At 28.2% G+C, this 25,236-nt stretch overlaps 1 protein-coding gene across 2 annotated transcripts in view; it reads left to right on the top strand.

Annotated features, from left to right (window-relative positions):
- The window catches only part of Sec71 (ADP ribosylation factor guanine nucleotide exchange factor Sec71), a 135,416-nt gene that overhangs the window by 69,496 nt on the left and 40,684 nt on the right, over positions 1-25,236 (top strand). For both annotated transcript variants that reach the window (XM_067270118.1, XM_067270117.1), the window contains exons 21-28: positions 865-1,023; positions 1,092-1,218; positions 3,727-3,826; positions 8,370-8,580; positions 11,476-11,627; positions 15,787-15,959; positions 20,200-20,360; positions 23,709-23,839. In XM_067270118.1, coding sequence (XP_067126219.1) covers positions 865-1,023; positions 1,092-1,218; positions 3,727-3,826; positions 8,370-8,580; positions 11,476-11,627; positions 15,787-15,959; positions 20,200-20,360; positions 23,709-23,839 — 1,214 coding nt within the window. The remainder of the gene's footprint in view (positions 1-864; positions 1,024-1,091; positions 1,219-3,726; positions 3,827-8,369; positions 8,581-11,475; positions 11,628-15,786; positions 15,960-20,199; positions 20,361-23,708; positions 23,840-25,236) is intronic.

The raw sequence follows: 25,236 nt of genomic DNA, 5'->3' as shown, positions 1-25,236 counted from the left end.
TTACACTTATTTGCGATGAATTTAAGTTGGAATTCATTTCGTCGCTAGGTTCTTCATGAAGGTTTTTTTCAGAGTTGAAGTTAAAGTCCATTATCGTCCTAGAGTTTGACGGAAGAGGTTGGTCTTTCTTGGTATCCGGTTTGGCACGATTTATTGGAGGTCTTCCCCGCTTAGGTGGAGAGCGTTGCATGTTTGTTAATGATGTAATTATTGAAGTATTAATCTTAGTAAGTTACAAATTTACACTTATAACGTTAATAGAAAGTCAAAAACGTTTGTATCTTAGGCTTAGTATGGATGACCAGGAGCACAAGAAAAAACGTCAGCAGCCTCAACAGATGAACACGCCCCCTTTCTAAATAAATAATGTTTTTTTTTTCAGCCATGTAGTTTTATGATTGTAGATTAATAACAGGATAAATTACTTTTATTTAATAAAACATTTTAATTTTAATTTTAATAATTTAACAATTATAAAGATATAAAATTGTTAATCAGAAAAAATAACCAATTAAAAAGGCTATAGAAGAATAGTGTATGTTTATATTAAATAAAATGCTGTTTTATTATGTCAATGTGCCACACTGTAAGGGATGTGAAGGTCATGGAATTTGTACAAAGTTGGTCAGGAAAAGTTATGGAATTTAATTCAAAAATTTGAGTAGGAACTCGATATTTATAATTTGTTTAGTATATTTATTATGTATTTAGTTTTTTACAATTATACAGGTTTTACTTGTTATTTGCATAGTAGATTTCTGATTATTTTATTTATGGTACCACAAATAAAATAATCAGAAATCTACTATTTTTATTTAAAAAGTTTATAAATTTTGAACTTGACATGCATATATTTTGTTGCAGTTAGAACGTGATGCTTATGTACAAGCATTAGCTCGTTTTACCCTGCTTACAGCTAATTCACCTATTACTGAAATGAAAGCTAAAAATATTGATACAATTAAAACACTTATTACTGTTGCACATACAGATGGAAACTATCTTGGAAAATCATGGTTAGAGGTCAGTATTGCTTTTAGTTATTGCTTTTTATATTTCATAGATATGTAAATATTTTTAAAATTTGATAGATTTTGAGATGCATTTCACAATTGGAATTAGCGCAATTAATTGGAACTGGTGTAAAACCACGTTATTTAAGTAGTGGTCAGTCAACAACTACTGACAGTGGTGGATTTGCTTTAGATCCAGCAGAATGTAAGTTTAGTATAAATTTATTTTGATTTATTAAATTTCATATATTTTATATATAAAAATGCAAAATATAATATTTAAAAATTCTACATTTATAAAATTTGGTACTTGAATGTGCAAAGTACAAAATAAAATGTTAAACAAACAACCTTTACACCAGAGTTTGAAAAAATATTAAAAATTATTAAACTAGAAATGCTTGAAATTAATATTGGAATATTTCTAACTACAAATATACTAAAACAACAACAATTAGTGTGGAGCTGAAATGTTACAATTTTAATTCAGTAATTATAACAATTACAAAATTACAATTATTCAAAACTTCAAGTGATTAACCTGATTTTAGGGAAGAGAACCTAGAAGGAAAAACAGAAATGCATAATTAGCTCCAATCAATCACTTACAATTTAACAGTTATACATTGACCAGCAGAAATGAATGATAGCTTCCTTTTTTATATATTGCTGATTTACATACTACATGTTTACAAGGAATAAGATTTTGCTTAACTTTGCTCTCTACAAATATCTGTTTACGAGAATATAAATAGAAAATTGTTTAGGGTTTAAATATAGATAAAATATTTTATATATAAAAATTTAAATCATTATTCATTATTCGAATCATACTATTAAATTATGCAAATGAAGCTTTAGTTTGGAATTGTTGAGATAACAGTCTAGATTTAAGATAACACCCAAAACTCAAAATAACTGAAACAAAAATAAGTGACTAAATATAACAAAAATTCTCTCTTACTGTCTCATACAGTTTCAGTGTAATGCATTTATTTTCAATCTTCTGCAAATTTGCTAGCATCTTAATGGAAAAATGTTTCAGTTTAACAAATGATAGTGTAACAAAATTTTCAGTTTAATATAATAAAAGTTTAACTTGTTATGAATGAAGTGATCATTATAATGAAAACTATAAATGTATAAATTACTTTTCTTTTGTTGTCACTGGATATTGTTTCTACATTTATCTGGCAATACAAATATTTGTTTTAATTGTCAGTTTAGTTTGTAGTGTAGTGTCATTACTATATAATTATTCAAAATACTAATGTAGACTTATCCAATATTGTGAAAATGAAGTTGAAATTACTATTTCAGATTTAATTAATGTGATGCAAAAGTTCTATCATTTTCTAATAAAATGAAAAGATAATGTCTGATATCATATTGTAATAATGTGGCATAGTGCAGGAATTTATAGAAAAGGCTTTAATTACTTACCATCAAAAATTATAGACTTTTTCAGCAATAAATAATCGCTTTTCTGGAGAAATACATGTTATTATCAATTCTGCTATCATTTCATGCATCAGCTAGTTTGTTCAAGACAGCACTGACAACTTTTAGTTATATATTAAACTTTTAGCTGCATATTTAGCTGGCCAGATAATTGAGATAATAAAGGCCAATTTTGGAAGAACAAGGTACAAGTCTGGGTTGGCTCAGAATTTTTCAGGATTGATTTGGATATGTTCAGCTTTCTTAACCATCTCATTGTTGGCCTGTTTGTATTGATGATCAAAAAGTTTTCTTAGTTTCATCTGAGAGGAGATAGTCAAAACATGAAAAAGTTCCAGCAAATTGTTGATTCATTATGGTTTCTTATAGAATCTTAAAAGTATGAAATTTACTCAAACTAGCAGTACTAGAGAAACTAATTTTAAGGATTACTTGCTTTCAAGTATGGTCAATTTTATAAGTAAGCTATGTGAGCTATAGCTTAGGGCCTTGAGTTTCAAGGAGCCTCAAAAATTTCTTCAAAAAAAAGAAAAATGGAGTGAAATTTTGTAATAAAATTTTTTTTTAAACTAACAAAATATACTTTGCTTTTTATTTTGTGTAGTATGTAATTATATTAATTAATAACAAATATTGTTTATATTACATTTCTAGTGATTTATTCCTTTTAATATAAAATTTATCGGATTTTTATAGATAGTTTTATTTAGCTTGTAGTAGCTTTTTTTTTTTTTTTGTGCTCAAAAAATCACAGAAATGAAATTTTTAGTGTTTCCCTTTTTAAATTGTACCTTATTTTATAGTATGTTGCTCTTTAACAATAAAACATTTATTATTAAAATTAATATGTTTATGTTAATTCTTTTCTTTTCATGATTTACTTCTAAAATTGTAAATGATTGGTAAAAGGCCTCACATATCAAAATATAGAGTTTTGCTTAGGGCCCTGAAATGCATAAATCTGGCCCTGCTCTCAAGGTTAAGATTTTTATTTTGTAATAACTTTTTTAATATTCTGCCATTTTGCTATATTTCAGTCTAACAAAATGTAACTATACTGACATTTTACTATAGTTATTGGAGTATGTAGAAAGTATTATTTGTAGGGGAGTATCAATCGTAAAATGAAAATAAAATAAGAATTCTTGTTTTAATAAAATCAAGATAGAATTATTTCTAATATATATGAACAAATTTGTTATTTGGCAAAGTTTTAAAGTATTTATCAAAATATTAAAAACTTTATTTTTAGTGTCTCGTGGTGGCTTGGTATTAGATCAGAAGAAAATAGCAAGTTTGCAAGAGTCGATGGGTGAAACAAGTTCTCAAAGTGTTGTAGTGGCTGTAGATAGGTTAGTATCATTAATACTATATAGTCTTTTTACTAATTAATATCATTTATATTAATGTATCAACTTTTTTCAATAAGAAGTATTGAAAAGGAGTGAAGAAAAGTAAAAAAGCTTGGACTATGTACAAAATGTTACTATTAAATATCAAATATTGTTCATTCGAAACAATAGAATTTATAATTATAAGCAAATAAAGTAGATGTTTGGTTTAAGATTACACAATTTAGCTGTCCAATATTACAAAAATTTAAATCAAAATATTAAATATCAGGTCAGTCCATAAGTCCATGCCCATTTTTATGACCTTGAGAAAAATCTTGTTTTGCTGTTAAAAATGTCAGTCTAATGTGATAATTTTTACACTGAAGTGTTAAATTGGATCTCATTCATATAATACTGTTCAGAATTGTGAACATTTCAGTTGTTTATTTTTGTTAAAATGGAAGTAACCAACAAATACAAAAGACATGTTTTATACTTTTTATTTTTAAGTGGTGAGAATGCTACAAATGCAGCCAAAAAAAATAAATACTGTACATAATCAAATTGTAATTAGTGCAAGGACTGCGCAGAAGTGGTTTGAAAGATTTAGAAACAATGATTTTAGTGTGGAGGATAAGGCTCGTACTGGAAGACCTGTTGACTTTGATGATGATGATCTCTCTGCACTAGTTGAAGCAGAACCATCTTTAACAGTTGATGAAATTGCAGAACGTTTAAATTCATCCCATGGAACTGTTCATAGACACCTACAACAAATCGGAAAAGTTTCAAAGCTAGGAAAATGGATACCACATGAACTGTCAATAGCTAACCGACAACAACGTGTAAACATTTGCACGTCTCTTTTATCCCGTATTGCTTTAGAACCTTTTCTTAGTAGGCTGGTTACTGGAGATGAAAAATAGATCCTCTATAATAATGTGACGAGAAAAAGACAATGGATGGATCGCGACAAGCAGCCAAAACCGACTGCAAAAGGTGGGTTGCATCCAAAAAAAATTCTTTTGTCTGTTTGGTGGGATATGTCAGGTGTAATTCACTTTGAGCTGTTAGAACCTAATCAAACAATTACAGCTCAAATGTATTGTGAGCAATTAGAGTGTTTAAATGAAAAATTGAGAAAAAATCGACTGTCTTTAGTGAACAGAAAGCAGGTTCTCTTGCAGCATAACAATGCCCAGACCACATGCTGCAAAAATAACTGTACAGAAACTTGAAAGCTACAACTGGGAAATTTTACCTCATCCACCATATTCGCCAGATATTGCTCCCAGTGATTATCATCTTTTTCACAGTTTGCAGAATTTTTTAAAAGGGAAAACTTTTGAGGATGGGAACAATGTAAAAAAGGCTATTTCTGAATATTTTGATTCAAAACTGAAATCATTTTACGAAGATGGGATTAAAAAGCTACCATCAAGATGGCAAGAAATTGTACAAAATAATGGTGAATACATTACAGATTGAAATAAAATTTAATTAAAACTTTTTGCTGCTTTTTTTGTACATAAAAATACGCATGAATTTATGGACTGACCTGATACATTTGTGAAAGAAATTGCTCTAAATTAATAATTTAAAACACTGATTAAAATTATTATTTTGTTGTAACTGCCGTTTTTAAAATTTTTTTTACAAAATTGTATTCATTTCTGTCAAATAAACAATAACATTAATATCCGATACATTCTAACCTACACGCTATCAATGCTGTAAGATATCAGGCTAAATAAAGGCTATAATATTATTTAATTATGAAATAATTTGGTTCTAGAGTGAGGCATTAGGCACCATCTCTTATTAACTTTAATAATTATAATTTAGTTAATTAATTTGTAAATAATTTAGAAATATTGGAAGAAAAATACTATTTTTTCCCCTTCAGTATTCAATTTTTTAAATAATTAATTAAATTATAATTATTAAAGTTAATAAGAGATGGTGCCTAATACCTCACTCTAGTACAAATTATTTTGTAATTATTTATTTATTTAGACATATTGGGAAGAACCTATGGTGCGGGGAATACATACAACAAAATCATTACATATACATTGCAAACTAATGTAATATTACAATTCATAAGTTATTACAGAGAAAAAAAATAAAATATACATAAACAAAACAAACAAATTATACAAAGCGATACTAAGAAATATTTAAACAAAATATCCATATATAAAAATAAAAAATTGTGGAGAGAACTATACAAACAATAAAAAAACAACATTATATAAAAAAATTACACCCACCTTTCATTTTTTTATATGTAATGAAAAATGTAATTAACTTCTTTATATAATGTTGGTTTTTTCAGAAAAAAATGGATTAAGTTATCACGTCAAACAATAGATAGTCTCCCAAAGATTCATAGCCACGAACACACTTTTAAAGGAAGAAAGCAAATGCCACCTTTGGGCAAAGTCAAATACTCCAATATGCAAAACCAAACAAAATGTACACCATTCTCTGTACAAAGAATCACTGAAACAAAATAAGTCAACATAAAGATTACCTAAATAATAATTTAACCTTCTGAACAAAATTAATTAAATCAAAATTGTGTGAATTACCAATAAGGTCCAGAAAATTCTCAAACAGAATAATAGGGATACCAAAAATACTTTCACAAATTTTTTCTAAATTAGCACACCTAGCTATCACGTGAAAAGCATCCAATAGATGATCACCTTGATAATATATGCAAATTTCTCTGTGATGATTCTATAAGACAAAAAAGGATTAAGTTATCATGTCAAACAATGGATAGTCTCCCCATAATTAAATAATAATGTAGCCTTTATTTAGCCCCATATCTTACGGCATTGATGGCATGTAAGTTCATTTCTGTCATTGACATGGGATTTTTAGCATACTGCATTAGAGATTAAAAATAATTTTAAAATTACAATTGAAAAATTTACATTTTATTAAACTTTTACTGAATTATTATTATTTTATTTTAATATTGTTACAAGTTTAATATAAAATAATAATTATTTAATTTTATGCTTTTTGTCAATTTTTTTTATTAATACCGATTATAAACAGTTATAAACCTAAATATTAAAAGAAGCCTTCATTTAATATTATTTATTAAAAGATAAATTATTTATTTTTGTAAATCTAACAATATTTTTATTATACATATTGACTAAAATATAAGTAGAGAAATCTCTTAACTTACATAAGTGGATTGTTTCACAACCTATGCTTAAATCAATTGTTACATGAGCTATGTTTTATTATAAATCTTATGAATGCAGAAACTAACGTGTAAATTGAGTGAAGGAAGTCTGTCTATGGAAGAAAAGGAGTCTATGTAGGCAGCTTTGTGTTGTCATATGCTGTAATTTAATGTGTTTTCTCTCAATTAGTGATATTTTACATTACCAGTTTGTTCTGTAAAATTCCTTAAATGTTTTTTCACATGGAAATTTTTTACATAAATTTGGAAGTAAAAATGTCAGGATCAATCTGTATATTGTTAATGCAGCAATTCTCATCTGTGGGTATGCAAACCCCTAGGAGTATGTGCTTGGTAGTGTAGGGGTACTCAAAAGAAATTAATAATGGCAGATGTAGGCATACTGTAAGAATATTTGGATTTTGAGTTGAGGCTTTTGGCAACATCATGGCACTCGATGCTTAATTCTAAAGAAAAATATAATTATATTTTTATTATATTTATTTGCATTCTTCTTCCAATGCTTTTTGATTTAAAAAAAAAATTTTTTTAGATGTATAGTGCTGTGTAATTGATTAAGGTGGCACTGTTTGAGGAACATGCAAAATAAAACTTTGCGAAAATAAGAAGTGGGAAATAAAACTTTGGAAAATTAGCTGCCAAGGGGGTTGTAAGTGAAAAAGGGTTGGGAACTGCTGTGCTAATATAATACTTATATACATCAGAACTTCCTCAATAAAGTGTATAGTGCCTTTCTTTTTATACTTTTGAAAACCTTTATTGTGTTTTATGAAGTAAACTCAAATATTTTTATTAAACAGTTATCATGTTTTTATGACTAAAATTTTCTATTCATAACATATATGTAAATGTCAAATTAATGTCTCTCTGAAAAATAATATTAAGTTTATAATAGTCATTAAATTATTATGTCTTAATGTTTGTTTCTGAGTGGCAAATAATGTTTTAAGAATTTATACATAAGAATACCTGATAAAATTATTTTGCCACATTATGTATTTAGATTAGTAGTATTAATGTTATTTTTATCATCAGAAATGGACTTGTTTAAAATTGTTACTCTAAATTTTTATTTTATTTTTCTATATATTTATATTTGTAATAGTTATAATTAATAATTTATAACACTGTTATAAATATAAGAAAATAATAATTAATTATTTGAGAACAATGATGATGACTGAAGTGTGACAATATTTTTATTAATAAAGTGACTAAAGTTTAATTTTAAAAAATCATTACACTTTAATTAAAAGTTAATTATTTCTTTTTCTCAAATCTAAAAAATAAAAATTTCATTAATATAAAATTTTTTTCTTTAAATTTTTTAAGAATATTCACTGGCTCAACTCGTTTGGATGGCTATGCAATTGTTGATTTTGTAAAAGCCCTTTGTCAAATATCTCTAGAAGAGTTAGCAAATTCTACTCATCCTCGTATGTTTAGTCTTCAAAAAATTGTGGAAATCTCATATTACAATATGGGCAGAATACGTCTGCAGTGGTCTCGAATTTGGGAAGTTTTAGGCGAGCACTTTAACAAGGTATTCATTTTGTGGCTAAATATATACAGTTTTATTTATAACTGAAACCCGCATATCCTGTAAAAGTCATAGAACTTTAATGTCACAATTACATTTATTTCATTTTATAGAGTAATAGTTAATTTATTTTTAGCATAGTCTTAAAAGGTTTTAAGGATGATGATGATGATTATATGAATTCTATTGTATATTATTATTGATGGTGATGATATTTGTAACATGCATATATTTTTCTTTTATTTCTTCTTTGTGAGCATCAAGAAATGTTTTAACAAGCTATCCATAGATTCAGCTAGGTTCATAATGGAGTGGCTGGATAGTTGAAATGGAGCATAAGATATCTGGGTTATATCACCATTGAAATTTTTTTAGGATTGTCCCAGATTCAAACTATGTTTTTCAAAATTGGTAGCACATAACTTAATAGTTTTAACCCGACCAGCTGTTTTATATAATTTGCTATTATTTTTGTCAAATAGAATGTGTGTGAGGAAAAGAAAAATAATTTTCTGTAAATATTTTCCTTTATTTTTTGCTATAGCCTTTTTACAAAATTCATTTTCATATTCTATACATTTTTAACAAATTTTACTAAGACTATACAAATTATTATGATTTAATTTTAGTATGCCAAAACATATTTTTCTATGATTGTATTATATTTAAATTTTTATTTGTAAATTTTGATATGTCATATTATTGCTTAGTTATTTCGAACACACAAAATAAAAAGAAGAAAAAATTTATTTTAAAAGTTATTGAAGTTTAATGTAATAAATAATAATTATGTGCAAGTTATAGAAACATAAGCTAAAATTTATTCTTGAATTTATTTAAATTTAAGCTAGAACCTTTGACATAGCTAACAGTATTTAAAAATAGTCAACTATTTGTCCTAAAAACAATGATTAATTTAGATGACATGGCTATTGTATGATTTAGCCTGAACTCTCTTTATGTACATTCAGAATATTTTTCAGACTTATTCTAAAAATATCAAAAGAATATCTCATTTTCTGTAAAGCAAACACGAAAACAATAAATTTTATTTTTTCTATTTCTATTTTTCTATTACATTTACATTTACATTACATTACATTTACAATTACATTATTACATTTATTACAATTCTATTTTTCCTGAAGTTTATTTTGTAATTATGAAATTATTTAATATATGAGTTTATATTAAGTATTTAATACAACATACTCAGAACACCTTGTAAATTTGCAGCCGTGTTTATTAAATACTAACGGCTGCAAATTTACAAGGTGTTCTGAGTATGTTGTATTGATAAGTTATAGTGTCTACAATGACTTATACAGTAGAGAGTCGTTAATTCGAACCCCAGTAATCCGAATCGCTGGTTATCCGAACGATTTTCAGTTGGGTTGTGTCGTGCTGAATCAAACGTTTTTGATACTAGATTACTTCTAAAGTATAATTTTCATGTTTTTATATTCTTCAATATATTTATTTTGTTTGTACAAAATAAAGAAATAATTTTTAACGATACAATAGCCTCAATTATTATTATTATAAAAATTTTTGTTAGGCTTAAAATCGACGAAAATTCAACACGAAGCGATACGCAACGGAGAAAAATTTGAACATTGGACAGGTTAATATATTTTTTGTACATAATCGGTTATCCGAACAAATCACTAATCCGAACAACCCCTGTCCCCAATTGATTCAGATTAATGACTCTCTACTGTATTAAGTATTTATTGTGATTATTTATAATATGTTACCATCATTGAAAATCTCTTAATTTTAACATAAAGATTCTTTATATATATATATATATATATATATACAGTGGAACCTCGCTTAACGAACATAATTTGTTCCAGAGTCTTACTTGTAATGCGAAACAATTTTTCCTATAGAAATTAATGTAAAATATGATAATGCATTCCAAGCCGAAAAAATGCTCAAATGTTTTATGTATAACATTTATGCAAAAAAATTGTACAATATACACTGTTAAAGAGTGTGAATCATCATCATCTTTTCTTCTAGCTTGGAATGAACCTTCCTGGAATGAGAATTCAATTTGCAGAAACAAAAAAATAAAAATAAAAATAAATCACAGATAATATGTTTGATAAACACTTCAAACGATATGCCAGATTCTTGGGCTATGTAAAGTCTATAATTAAATATTAGAAATTAATTAATTTGACTAGTGGTAGGCAGTTATGTTTCCATCTTGTATTAAATTTAATAATTATAAATAGTTAATTTTTAATTCAGACATTTCTAAAATATAATTTGGAATTGGTCATTAAATTCAATACCAGATGGCAGCATAACTGCCTACCTCTAGTCAAATTAATTAATTTCTAATATTTAATTATAGCCTTTACGTAGCCCAAGAATTTGGCATATCGTTCAGTGTGTTTATTATATAATGGGCTATGGTTGTTGATGTTTATAAGTAATATGCGTGAACACAAGTTTGGAAAAATGTGTGATCACAACTGACACTAAGGTGCTAGCAGAATGAGTGCTAAACACAGACTGATGGAGCATGCGCACAATTTGGGACTTCCTCTCTCCTCGTCACTCGTTATGCAAAACATCGCTTGTTAAGTGAGGCAAATTTTTACAATTTGTTTTGCTCATTATGTGAAACACTTATTATGTGAGGTGCTTGTTAAGCGAGGTTCCACTGTATATTTAATTAACTAATTTTTAAATTGTTTTAATTGTAACTAGTTTTAACTAATTATTTTATTAAATAACTAATTTTGTCTCAATTATATTTTTACTTGGTAAGAAATTTTTTGACCCAGTTGTCTATAAATAATAATTTTCTTGATATGCTATGTAAATTTGAAGCTGTTTTGTTATCTTTTAATATTGAAAATGTTTCAATGTTTGAAATAGGTTGGTTGCAGTCCAAGTGAAGATGTTGCTTTTTTTGCTGTAGACTCACTTCGTCAACTCTCAATGAAATTTATTGAGAAAGGAGAATTTGCCAATTTTAGATTTCAAAAAGATTTTTTACGCCCTTTTGAACATATTGTGAAGAGAAATAGGTAAGTTTTTTTACATTAAAGTACTTAAAATTGAAAATATTTATAATAATAATAATTAAAAGTAAACATATTATTATAAAGTACAATAAAACTTGCATACATCACTCAATTATCCATTAATCTGTTAACCATCATGATATTTGACTCTGTAATTGTGAAGTCACACAATAGTAATAACTGTATGTGTTGTTCCTCATTATTTAGTACCTTTATTACTATTTCTTTTTTACTTTTAAATGATGATGAACCAATGTGAAAATGAGGAAGATGAAGAAATTGTTAATAGATGCAAAATTATAATTAATCACATTGAACTGAAATTATGCTGTAAAATGCTTCGAATAGTTCAAAATAAAACAATAAAAGTGGAAGAAATGCAAATAGTACTTTTGCATAAAATTTGCCATGCTATGTCCATGAAGTCTAGGAATGCACTGAAGCAAAAACAGTACTGATTATTTTAAAAATTAAACATAGATGTATGTTTGAATGTGTGTTTTATGACACTTGTTTTATTTTACTTTATGTTAATATATTAGAAATATTCAATATATGTATATCTTTACTCTTTAATATTGAATAAATTATTTTAGAAAACATCCATCAAGTTTTTTTTCATTTATTTGTTAAGATTTCTTTTTTTATATCAGTGTTTTGCAAATTTTTCTTACCACAGAACACTTCACAAATTCTGAAATTTTTAATGGAACATCTTGGTCATTTTGTAGTATAGGTAGATATGAATAATAAATAAAATAAATGAGTAAATCTAAGCATTAAAGAAACAAACATTTATGCTCAAGTGTTAATTATTAAAACAAAACACATAAATGAACTAGCATTTATATATTCAAATCTGACTGTAATGGAACCCCAAGGGACCGAACAACTCTTTCATAGTAGACAGGTTTTCACTATATACAGGCTACCTACTATAGGTATCCCTTGATTAATGCAATTAATAAATTTCTCAATGTTATCACATATATCAAAATTGCATTAATCAAATACAGTGGCACTTGGGTACTCGACTGAACAATCACCACCAGCTAGAAAATTTTTTTGTTAATAACAAATATTTGTATTTTAACTTTAATTTTTTTCATTTATGCATAAAAAGTTCTCTAAGATAAAAATGAGCAATCAACTTAAAATAAAACCTTACAGCTGCCTATGTTTGTCAGACAAAATTGTACTCAATTCGGTTTGTTTTTTTTCATACGTTAAAAAAACAAACTGCATGATAAACACAATCATCAGCATGTTTTACACCCATTTCAAGTGAATGAAGTGTTTCACTCTAAGATTTGTTGCAAATTCATGAGTTGTTATTCATCAATCATTAACTATTTCTTCCCACAATTTCTCTTCAACAGCTTTTGGGGGCCTGTACATTTTGTATCCTTTAGTCCAAAATTTTCCAAATGAAACTTTGAAAACCACATTTGACACATTTGGAGTTTGGATTTTCCCATACACAATACAAGTATTTTTTACTGTGGTCCATTTTTCCATTTTTTTGTGTGGTCTTAAATCTTTTTTACAAAACTTAAAAAGCATGCATAATATACCCGATGTGCATTTTATCTGCAGACATTTCAATTTGATTTTATTCAAACAAAATATGATGTAAAAAAGTTTAAAATAACCTTCAAAACAAAGAAAACATTTTCACATCAGGAATAATGAGTTAAACTTTACAACTTATCACATATTTATATAAAAACAGCTGTTAATAAAAAAATACACAAAACTTTTGTTTAAATTCCAATAAAATTACTGAAATACAGTAGTCATATTTGGCTATTCTGTATTGTGTATGTCTATTTTTTTACTTTTTTGATTTATACATGCTAGGCTTGTAAACTACTTGTTAAATTTGTGTTAAATCAGATAAAGATGCTGATTTTTCCATTATACAGCGTGATTTTCCTTTTCATTTCCACATTAGACAGGTTTCACTATATACAAGTTAATTTACATTAATTTTTGCAAAAAATTCAAGAGACTGAAGAAATTTTTCATTAATGATAGGTTTACTATATATATATATCAAGATGATTCAAAAGTTCCTGGACACTGACAACACTTTTGTAAAAAAGATCTCTATCACTGGCAAAACTGCTGTGAATGCAAATGAACTGGTATTTGCATCATTATCAAAGCACATACTATCATTTTATAGAGCTATTGAGTTTATTCTTGTGGTGAATTTTGTTTTCCACAACAAAGGATGACTGATGAAAAACTCATCATTCAAGACATGTTGCACTATTACTAGAGACAAGGGTTTAGTACAGCAGAGAAAATTTGCAAAATTGAAGGCCCAGGCCTGATAAACAAGTCAACTGTAGCTGAATTCTGGGACTTCAAAGTCTGCCACTTCAATTCTGGGAATGTCAGCCTTGGTCTAGATTACTATTAGTGGAATTTTGATGGTCCAGTACAGGGGTTCTCAAAGTGGGCGGTACTGCCCCCCTGTGGGCTGTGAGTAAATCTAGGGGCGCTGGAGGCAGGGTACTGAACGGTGACCAAAGGCAAAAGTTGGGGTCACTGATGGGTTAGGGGGCATTGGGTATAACTTTATGGAACAAAGGGGGCGGTGCATCGAAAAAGTTTGAGAACCAATGGTCCAGTACATTGGAAACTGGTTCCTGATGGCCAGGCTGTGGATGGTAAGTTCTATGATGAGCAACTAGAAAGAGTGTTTGAAGTCATGTATGCTCGCTCTCCAGCATTGCTTAATTGAAAGCATACACTGCTGTAGCATGATAGTGCTGTGGAACATCATTCCAGACTGGTCCAAGAAAAGTTAGAGGAGCTGAAGGGGATCAAAGTTTTGCCTTACTCAACTTATAGCCCTGACTTATAGATTTTCGCTTCTGATCATTGGCACATTTTCTGCAAGGACATTCTTTCAATACAGTGCATAATGTTGAATATGGGATTCGTGAGTCTTGGCCTGAAAACCAGCGAAGTGGTATTGCTGAGGAATCCACCAATTTGCAAAAAGATGGATCAAGACCAATGCTAACAATTGCCTTTATTTTGAGGAATGACCGTGTCTTTGTGTTTTAATATTAGTAAAGTTTTGTATCTTGTGTCTGTGTTTCGGAACTTTTGAATCAACCTGATAAATACAGTAAAATTGCATTCTTAATGACTTTAATGTTTCTGGGTCTTTGAATTACAAACTCTTTGGTTATCAGGGACAATATTAGAAAGTTGAATTCTCATATTTGGTGTTAGTTTTGAGTTTGTTCCTCTACTTTGATTTGGTTGCAGCATATGAAAATCTCACATTGCATAAATATATCATTGTAAAAGGAAGTAAAACCAGAATAGCTAGTTTTGATATATTACATAAATCCTCAAGCTTTTCAATATCTTAAAATTCTCTTTCTATGTTGTGTGAAAATTCTTTTGTATAATATATTTAAATCTCTCAGTTTTTTTCTCCTAATGTTGTTATATTTGCCTTTTTTATTTCTTTGAGTTTATCATGTTTTTCTTCTATATTGCTAGTCATAATTTATATTGTTTTTTTTTTCTTTATTTGTATTGAATATTTGTTTACTTCAGTTACCTGTTTTTTTAATTTAATTTATTTTGAACTAAATAATAGATAATTAATGAGGACTTTAATATAGATAGTTTATATAACTTTCATTAAATACTTGTAATTTTTTTGATTTTGTCTATACGTTTTTTTTTAATCTTCCATCATTATTTCTGTTTTCTCATATTAATTATAAATATATCTAATTCTACTATTCTTTCAATTAAAATACATTATTTATTTGGTTTCATTAAAAGTAATTGTGTGATCTGCTTTCTTATATTTATGAATAAAATTTATACAAATATGCCTAATTTCTGAAGATTGGTGAAATTTTAAAAAAATATTTCAATTAAAGCTAACAAAGAATTTGGTCATTTGTATTATACTTAATGCTTGTGAAGCATTAATTTATGCAGAGAAGTTTTTGATCATTTTTCTTTCTTTATTTAATTTTTCCACTTAAAATTGTAGGTGTTATATTTGAAAATAATAATAAATCATTCAAGTTAAAAAATTAAAAAGTATAATATAAAAAATTTAAAATTAATTATAATTTAAATTATAGTTTAAACAGTATTTTTGTATTCTGTATTCTAGATCACCAACTATTAGAGATATGGTTGTAAGATGTGTAGCTCAAATGGTAAATTCTCAAGCTGCTAATATTAAATCTGGTTGGAAAAATATTTTTAGTGTCTTCCATCTAGCTGCCTCTGATCATGACGAAGGAATTGTTGAATTAGCATTTCTAACAACTGGAAAAATAATCAGTAAGTGAAATATTTTTGAAATCAGTAAATGTGATTATCAATAGGTTGTGCAGGAAAAAAGCAAAGATGATTTCTTTAAACATAAAGTTTATAGTATTTTATTTTAAAATATATGAATTGCTTAAAAAGATTTATTTGCCCTATTGGATTTTATTATGTTCATTAAACATTAAAGAAAATACAGTAGAGAGTCGAAAATCGGAATCAATTGGGGACTGGGGTTGTTCCGATTAGTCATTTGTTCCGATTACCCATTATGTACGAAAAAATACATTAACCTATCCGATGTTCAAATTTTTCTCTGTTGCGTGTCGCATCGTGTTGAATTTTTCTCCGTTGCGTGTCGCTTCGTGTTGAATTTTCGTCGATTTTAAGCTTAACGAAAATTTTTATAATAATAATCGAGACTATCGTATCATTAAAAATTATTTCTGCATTTTGTACAAACAAAATAAATATACAGTAGAGCGTCGATAAGTGGAACGTCGGTAAGTGGAATGGCCGGAAAGTGGAACGATTTTCAGTCGGACTGTGTCGTGCTGATTCGAATGTTTTTGATACTAAATTTACTTCTAAAGTATAATTTTCATGTTTTTTATATTCTTCAATATATTTATTTTGTTTGTACAAAATGCAGAAATAATTTTTAACGATACAATAGCCTCGATGATTATTATAAAAATTTTCGTTAGGCTTAAAATCGACGAAAATTCAACACGAAGCGACACGCGACGGAGAAAAATTTGAACATTGGACAGGTTAATGTATTTTTTCGTACAAAGTCGGAAACTGGAACAAATCATTAACTGGAAGGACCCCAGTCCCCAATTGGTTCCACGTATCGACGCTCTACTGTATTAAAAAATATAAAAACAAAAAAAATTATACTTTAGAAGTAAATTTAGTATCAAAAACGTTCGATTCAGCACGACACAGTCCAACTGAAAATTGTTCCGATTACCGGCGTTCCGATTAACGACTCTCTACTGTAAATAAATATATACAGGGTGGTTATAATTAAAGTTGCCCTACTTAGACCTGTATAGAGCCTATTCTCGTTGATGTATTTTGATAAAACTTGGTATATACGTTATATGGACCATAGGGAAAAGGAAAATGCAAAAAAAATATTTAGTTCATATTTCTACCACTAGGTGAAAAACTGGTGCATGAGGAACAGGAAACACAAAATGGAAACTTGCAAAAAGTTTTTATTCACAACATTTGTTCAATGTGCAATTCATTTCATCAATCACATGTTCAAAATACCTCAACAGTAGCCTGATAGATTTGTCAAAGAATAGCAGCAACATGGCATGTTATGCTTGTCTTCAATTTAGGCAGAGTCTGTATGCTTCTTCTATAGACACAATCTTTCAGATAACCCAACAACCAAAAGTCACTGGGATTCAAGTCTGGAGAATAAGGCTAGGCATTTGGAAAACTCAAAATTATTCGATTGTCTCCAAATTTGTCATGCAGCAGTTCGTTCACATATCAGGTAATATGCGGTGTTGCCCCATCTTGCATTAAGACAGTAGTCTCTAAACATCCTCATTCTTGTTAAGCAGGAATGACATGATGCAGCAGAAGTTTTTCAGTAACTGGCACCTGTCACACAACATCTTTTAGAGCCTTATGGTGTGATCTCAAAGAAAAAAGGGCCAAGAATGAAATCAGAAGTGAAACCACACCAAATGGTCATGTAAGCAGAGTGCAGAGGCTGTTCATGCACAACATCAGGTCTTACAGTACCCCATATGCGACAGTTCTGAGTATTCACTGCTCCATCTAGGGTGAAATGAGCCTCGTTTGTCCACAAAATGTTCCATGGCCATGTATTGTCAATGGTTATTCTGGCCAAAAACCGGTAAGCAAACTCTTTTCATTGTTCTGGATCTTCAGGGTGCAGCTTTTGCAACATGTGGACCTTGTACAGATACCACTGTAAAATAGATTGTATAATTTTTTGAACTGTAGACCAAGGAAGAGACAAATCACATGACACCACTCAAGCACTCACCAAAGAATGTTGGGAAGCGTTTGCTCTGTCAATCACAGCAATGGCGACTTGCTCTACAGTTTCATTTGAAATCTTGAATCCTTTTCCGACCTCTTCCTGGCAATACACCCAACTCTCCAGTCTTCAAATTTGTTAATCGTCTTTCTCAAACCATACCCCAACATCAGCCCTATTCACAAGCCTTTCAAGCATTGATATTATTGTAGTTCAGCCAAACCATTACTGTCATTCTGATAAAACAACTTTAACAGTAAAGCTTAATCTTTCTTCTGTAAAGGCATGATAAAGAACAGCATCGACTACTGGCTTTTTAAAAAGTTCCTAATTTGCATAATGTGAAATCTGCGAATTTAACACAATTGTCAGAAATTTAAATTGTAAAGAAATCTGATAGAAAAATGCTCCTTGTGAGAATCAGATCGGAGTTCACCATTTGCGACAGGAAAGTTGACACATAGCTGTCAAAAATGCGTCGTCATCGTCAACCTTTGCTGATCACATGACCCCTTTCTCACAACAAGGAGATAAAAGTGAGAGCTACCGGAAGCTCGGGGGCGATTGTCATAGGAAGTTATAATTGGTGATAGTGCCACCTTGACACTCGGACCTCCATACAGTAGACCCAATCCAGCTAAAGGGAGAAGACACCAATTGGAAGATACCGAGGACTCCTACTGCTTCCATGCACGCATGATCATTACATACTTGCCATTAGAGATATTTTGCAGCTGAACTTTGTACTCTCTCTGATACACAGATTAGACATGTGACATAGTTCCGAGATTAGTTGCCATTTTGTGTAAGTAGTATAGTATAACTGCATATAACCTTAGGATTTATATATCCTCCTGTGCTCTTGATTTAATTATTTAATAAATGTTTAGTTATTTTGTTACACCTGTCTCCTGTCACTCCAAACCAACTGTTGACTTGCTCACCTCCCTCGCCACATGATAAAAAGCCATCAAAAACGACAACGTGGATGGTCTTTGAGGACTGTTGCCGAGTAAGTGGTCAGTAAGGATTAACCCTTGGCCCACAGTTTTTCACAATAACATCTACTGCATATGCCATTTTTTCACCTAGTGGTAGAAATTTGAACTAAATATCTTTTTACATTTTCCCCATAGGTCCATATAACATATATACCAAGTTTCATCAAAATATGTAAATGAGAACGAGCTCTATACAGGTCTGAGTAGAGCAACTTTAATTATAACCACCCTGTACTTTTGTACATGGATTATACAGGATTTGTTAATGAATAATAAATAAATAAAAGCTTTTTACTTTTTTAAAAGCCACATAGATTTATTGGTTGTGATTAATAACAGGATAAACTACTTAAATTTAATAAAATATTTTATTTTTAGTTTTAATAATTTGGCAATTACAAAAAAATATATAATTGTTAATTAGAACAAATAACTAATTAAAAAGTTGGAGAAACAATAACCTTTGTACATATTATGTCAAATGCTGTTTTATTTTATCAATGTGCCATACTGTAAGGGACATGAGGGTCAGAATTTGTACAAAGTTGGTTGGGAAGTCAGGGAATTTAAAACAAAAAATTTGATTAGGAACCCTGTAGATAACTTGTTTGAAAATTGCATAGTGCTAATATTTTCTAATTATAAGTTACAAAAATTATCAGAAAAAGATTATTGTAAATAATAATGAGGATCTGTAAATATTTAAAAGTAGCTTATAAATCAATACTAAGCAATATCTAAAGTAATGGCATATAAGACACCCCATCATAACTATTTAGGGAGAAATATTTATTGTATTTAAGCAATCTCCCACATTAGACACTCAGCTCTAAATGTTTTTTTTACTGTGTTCTGGTTAAAAAAACAGTAAAATTAGAGGGCACATTTTTATTTATCAGGAAAAAAGAGGCATTTAAAAAGTCATTTACATCTAAAATTTGCTATTAAAATATTTCTGTATGAGTACATGTCAAAGCTGCTTAGCTAGAGCAAATAATAATAATAATAATATGTTTAATTAAACAATAACGTTTTTATTCAAGAGTTAGGCCAGGTAGATGCTACCTGTAGCCTATTGAAAGCTGTTTGGAAATTAGCCTACAGGAGATTGCAATATCACAAAAGTTTTCTCTCACATGTTGTAAAATACAGTAATTACTTTAAATGAAACTAAAATTTATTAAAATATTAATTTATATGAAATTTCTATTTTATTTTACAGTTGAAATATATGAGAGTTATTTTCCTGCTCTTATTGATTCATTTCAAGACTCTGTTAAATGTTTATCTGAGTTTGCTTGTAATGCTAGTTTTCCTGATACTAGTATGGAAGCTATCAGATTAATTAGACACTGTGCAAAATATGCTGCAGAACAACCACAGGTAAACAATTTCAAAGACATTTTTTTTCCCTTAAAATTTATGTAACAATGTCAGTTATCTTTCATTAAAAATAAATATTTGTTCTGTTAGTTTTTTAAATCTGTTAAAAAAAGATTAAGAAAATTTTTTCCTATCTTGTTCTATATACCAAAGTTTGGTATTTATTAAAAATATATAAATTTTATTAAAAATTCATAGGTGAATTTTAAAATAACAAATAAACTGATTTTAAAAGACTTTAAAACTATTAGTTTGTGTGTTAATTTTTATTGTTATCGAAATTTTTATATTTTTAATATAATTTTTTACATAACTACAGACTGTTACTGAGGATAGATTTATGTTTGTTATGATTACTTATTATATCCTAACAAAACAGTGTTCTCAGCTAAATGAATTGTTTTATTTATGTTATCAATACACAGCAGATGATGTCATTTTCAATATTTCAAATTTTTTTTATTATGAAAAATGACAAATGTTATTATCATGTATCATTATTAAATATTATCATATATAATATTATTTACATTTGCATTCTAAATGAATATAAATTATGAGAAATAAATAAAGTATTTATTAAAAATAAATTCTTTATTTAAAAAATTTTAAAATGATGATAAACAAGCTGGAGAAAATAATCTATTACATTTTATCCTTTTAAGTTATAATAATGCAATTATGATAGTATGTAATATTATTTAAAGAATAAAATATAAGAAAAAAAACTATTATATGAAGTAATTAGATATCAAGAAAATTCTGATGTTGCTTTATTTTATTGCTGTGATATCTAAAAAAAATTAATGTTAATTTATCTATATAAATAAAAATGTAAGTGTTTGTTTGTTCAAAATCTTAATCTCGGAAAGTTCTTAACTGATTGCTTTGAAATTTTGACACAACATTGCATTCAAATATGTGCATGTTTTTATATTATATAGATGTCAAAATCCCTTCCCCGCAGGGAAGAGAGACAGAATTAAGGCTTACTGTGAAGAACTCGGCTTCTATTATACTATTTTAGATGCAGTTCTTTGTGTTTTAATAGGGCATGTCAAGAGAATATACACTAAAAAGGGATTTTTCGAAATTCTCTTCACAGGGAGTGTTATACGTTTATAATAGATACATTTTGAGCCACAGCAACACGTGGCCAGGTACAGCTAATTTAAAATATATTTGTGAAACAGTATTTAACATTAAAAAACAATATTCATACCACAAGCTAACAATGGGATGTGACAGTAACCGAGAAGGGTTAAATGTTACTTCTCAGTCACTGTCACATCCCATTTGTCCATTTGCAGTGATTACTTTTTTGGCATTAACGTATGGCATACATTCGGTATGTAAAATGTTTTTATTTTAATGTCTGATGTATTCGTTGTTGTATGTTTATTTCACTATTTCCTTCAATAGATGGCAGTGTGTTAAAGAAATTATTTAGCCATTTTCAGTGGTATAATAGTTTCATTTTGGAATCTGAAAACATCTTTGTAACTTGTTTCATATATATATATATTTTCTTTCCAAACAAGTTAAGTTTTCAAGAAGGTGTAATTTTATAAATTTTTGATGATTATCAATGATATTGATAGTTTCAGCAATTCTGCAGAAAATGAATTTCACTTATCTGAATCAGGAATTGAATCAAGTGAAGAATTATCTACTGATATTAGGGACAGGAAATTGTCAGAATCTTGTAATGACTGTAATATTGATGCTGCTAGTAGATGGGTTTAAGAAAAAACAGTAAGTAAGTAAGTAATGCTCTTCCTTCCTTTAGCTTTGCCAAAACTTCTGGAATTGTTACTTTTAGTACAGATGATATACTTCAATATTTTGATGATTTTATGGTAAAAAATGATTGCAAACGAAAACGAAACTAATATGCAGAGCAGTGCATTTGTTCTGAGACTGCTAAAATTCAAGAAGTAACAAATGGTATCCAACAAAATCTAAAGAAACCAGAATTTTTTTATCCATTCAGATTTTGCAAGGAATAGTTAAAAAAAACAATTGAAGAATGGTACAGTTCAAAAAATCAAGTCATAAGCTCTCCATTTTTTAGCAAATTGTTGTCATATAGAAGGTATCATATTCTGAAAAGATATTTGCATTTTTCTGATAATGATATTTTTGATGTAAATACCTAATTTAAACTCAATAAAACATAGCTTGTTTTCTCAAGACTAAATGTCAATCAGCAATAACTTTATATAAATATGTGACAATTGATGAGAGCCTCCTTTTGTGTAAAGGAGCAAGCCAGATTTTTGGCATAAAACTGTTCACATTTTGCAAATCCAAAAGTGGTTATGTCTGGTCATCAACCATTTATACTGGAAGAGGAACATAGTTTGATTCAAATTTTAAGAATTTTCTGATAGAATTGCAAATTGTTCTTATCTTGATGAAATCATTATTAGGAAAAGGTTGTCTTACAACAGACAATTGCTATTCTTTTTTAACCATGTGGAGAACTAATTACAAACTACCAAACTAACCAAACCAAACTTGCCAAACTAATTGACATATTTTGCAAATTACAAAACTGATATGGAACAATAAATCTAAATAGAAAAGACATACCTAAGGACTTAAAAGAGAAGAAACTAAAGAAAGGGAGAGATTGTGGCCTTTAGAAGAGGAAGAGGAAAAGCTCTGTTGTTGAAGTGGAAACATAAGAAAGACATAACTCTTATATCAATTAATTTGATTGCTAGAAACAGCATGTGTAAGGTTTTTTGTGCCTACGATCTTATATCAACAATTCACAATTCTGTAATGCAGAAAATTCAAATCTGTAAAGGAACAAAGTTGAAACCAAAGGTCTTAATTGATTATAATGATACAATGGATGGAGTAGATCAAGCAGATTAGAATTTAGAAAGCTATCCCATTGCAAGAATGGAAAAAAAAAAAAATTATAAAAAATATTTTTCCTATTGCTTGACCAGTGTCTCAAATTCCTATGTATTGTTTAGTAAAAATGGAGATCAGAATTCTAATCTCAAATATCACTTGGGGTTAATCAATGAATTGGTGATGCTGTATCATAGTATTGACAATCAAGTTAGTTTTTCTATTTTTTAAAATTTTTTAAGCACAGGAAGAAGGTCTATTAAAAAGTGTACATATGCTACCACATTAAAACTGTGTTAGTATAACAAGTGCAAAATGATCAAAGTACAAAACAAGTGTAATAAAATAAAATAAATCATTAAATAAATATATTTATGATGTAATCTTTAGTTATTAAGTTTTTTAGTTTTAGTATTATAAAAAATATATAAAATAATTCTCTATTTAGTAATGTCTGTTATGTTTTAATATATTACGTAGATGTTTAGAGAACATAATATAGAGGATCTAACTGTACCCGAAGAAGATCGTGTTTGGGTTCGAGGATGGTTTCCTATTTTATTTGAACTGTCTTGTATTGTAAATAGATGTAAATTGGATGTTCGAACAAGGTTTGTTGATTTTATAATTCTATTTCCATATGATAAAGGCAAAGTCAATTAATAATTTTATTTTAAAGTGTAAATTTTGATATTTTTATTATCCATTTAATGAATTAGAAGTTTCTCAAAATAATGTTTGGGAATATATAAGAAAATGATGTTTTCTTTAATATATTAAGATTCATTCACAATGTTAGCTGACCTGATTTTAATGAAAACTAATCTTACCTTTCTTTCAGAAAGTTTATAAAAAAAAAAAAAAAAAAATTGTCAACTCTCCCCATACTCTCCATTTAAATATTTATGCAATACACCTTTTATGCACATATTTTCTTTGGTAGCCTGCCTCTTGTCAAATTGCTTAGTAATTATTTAGCCTTATAGCCTAATAAAGAATTTGGCTATTTGTTTGGTATTTCTTTTTCTATTTGGAGTTTTTGATGATAAGTTTTTATATATAAATTTAATCTAATATTTTGAAATGTTTTGTTCTTCAGTGAAGTTATAAAATAGTATTTAGTTCATAATATAGTATTATTAACCAAAAATAGTACAGTAGAGAGTCGTTAATCGGAACCCCGGTAATTGGAATGATTTTCAGTCGGACTGTGTCGTGCTGAATCGAACGTTTTTGATATTAGATTTACTTCTAAAGTATAATTTTTATGTTTTTATATTCTTCAATATATTTATTTTGTTTGTACAAAATGAAGAAATAATTTTTAACGATACGATAGCCTCGATTATTATTATAAAAGTTTTCGTTAGGCTTAAAGTCGACGAAAATTCAACACGAAGCGACATGCAACGGAGAAAAATTTGAACATCGAACAGGTTAATATATTTTTTCGTACATAATCGGTAATCGGAACAAATCACTAATCTGAACAACCTCAGTCCCCAATTGATTCCGATTAACGTCTCTCTACTGTATTTTGGTTAATAATAATATAAATTATCAGTTTCTGATCAAAATTTGTTATTTTTGAATTCAAATATTAACCATTTGAGACTTGCATCTATTGTTGTGTGTTCAATCCTGGCCACAGATGATGACCAGGATTAATCTAATAAATACTGTGATTGAACCTCCTAAAATGTTATTTATATTATTGTTAACTTAAAATTATTGTTTTTGGATGCTGTGTTAAAAAAAAATAGTGTCATATATTTTCAAAAATTTTTTCTAAATTCTTTCTCTACTTTATTAATTAATTAATTTGGAATTGTGAATTTATAATTATCTAATAATGTAACTAAAAACTGCTGTAATTGTAATCAGAAAAATTTTAAATTTATTTTATATACATAAATTGAAATTTAAAAGAAAGAAAATAGATTTTCCTTAACTGTAGTTTGCATATAAAATAAGTTAGATTTTTATTTTAATGTCACATGATGCAATC

The sequence above is a fragment of the Centruroides vittatus genome, unplaced genomic scaffold (genome assembly GCF_030686945.1).
Source record: "Centruroides vittatus isolate TY-2023 unplaced genomic scaffold, ASM3068694v2 contig_364, whole genome shotgun sequence".
NCBI classification, from domain to species: domain Eukaryota; kingdom Metazoa; phylum Arthropoda; class Arachnida; order Scorpiones; family Buthidae; genus Centruroides; species Centruroides vittatus.
The sequence above is the reverse complement of the archived record's forward strand: the minus strand, read 5'-3'. Positions and strand labels throughout refer to the sequence as shown.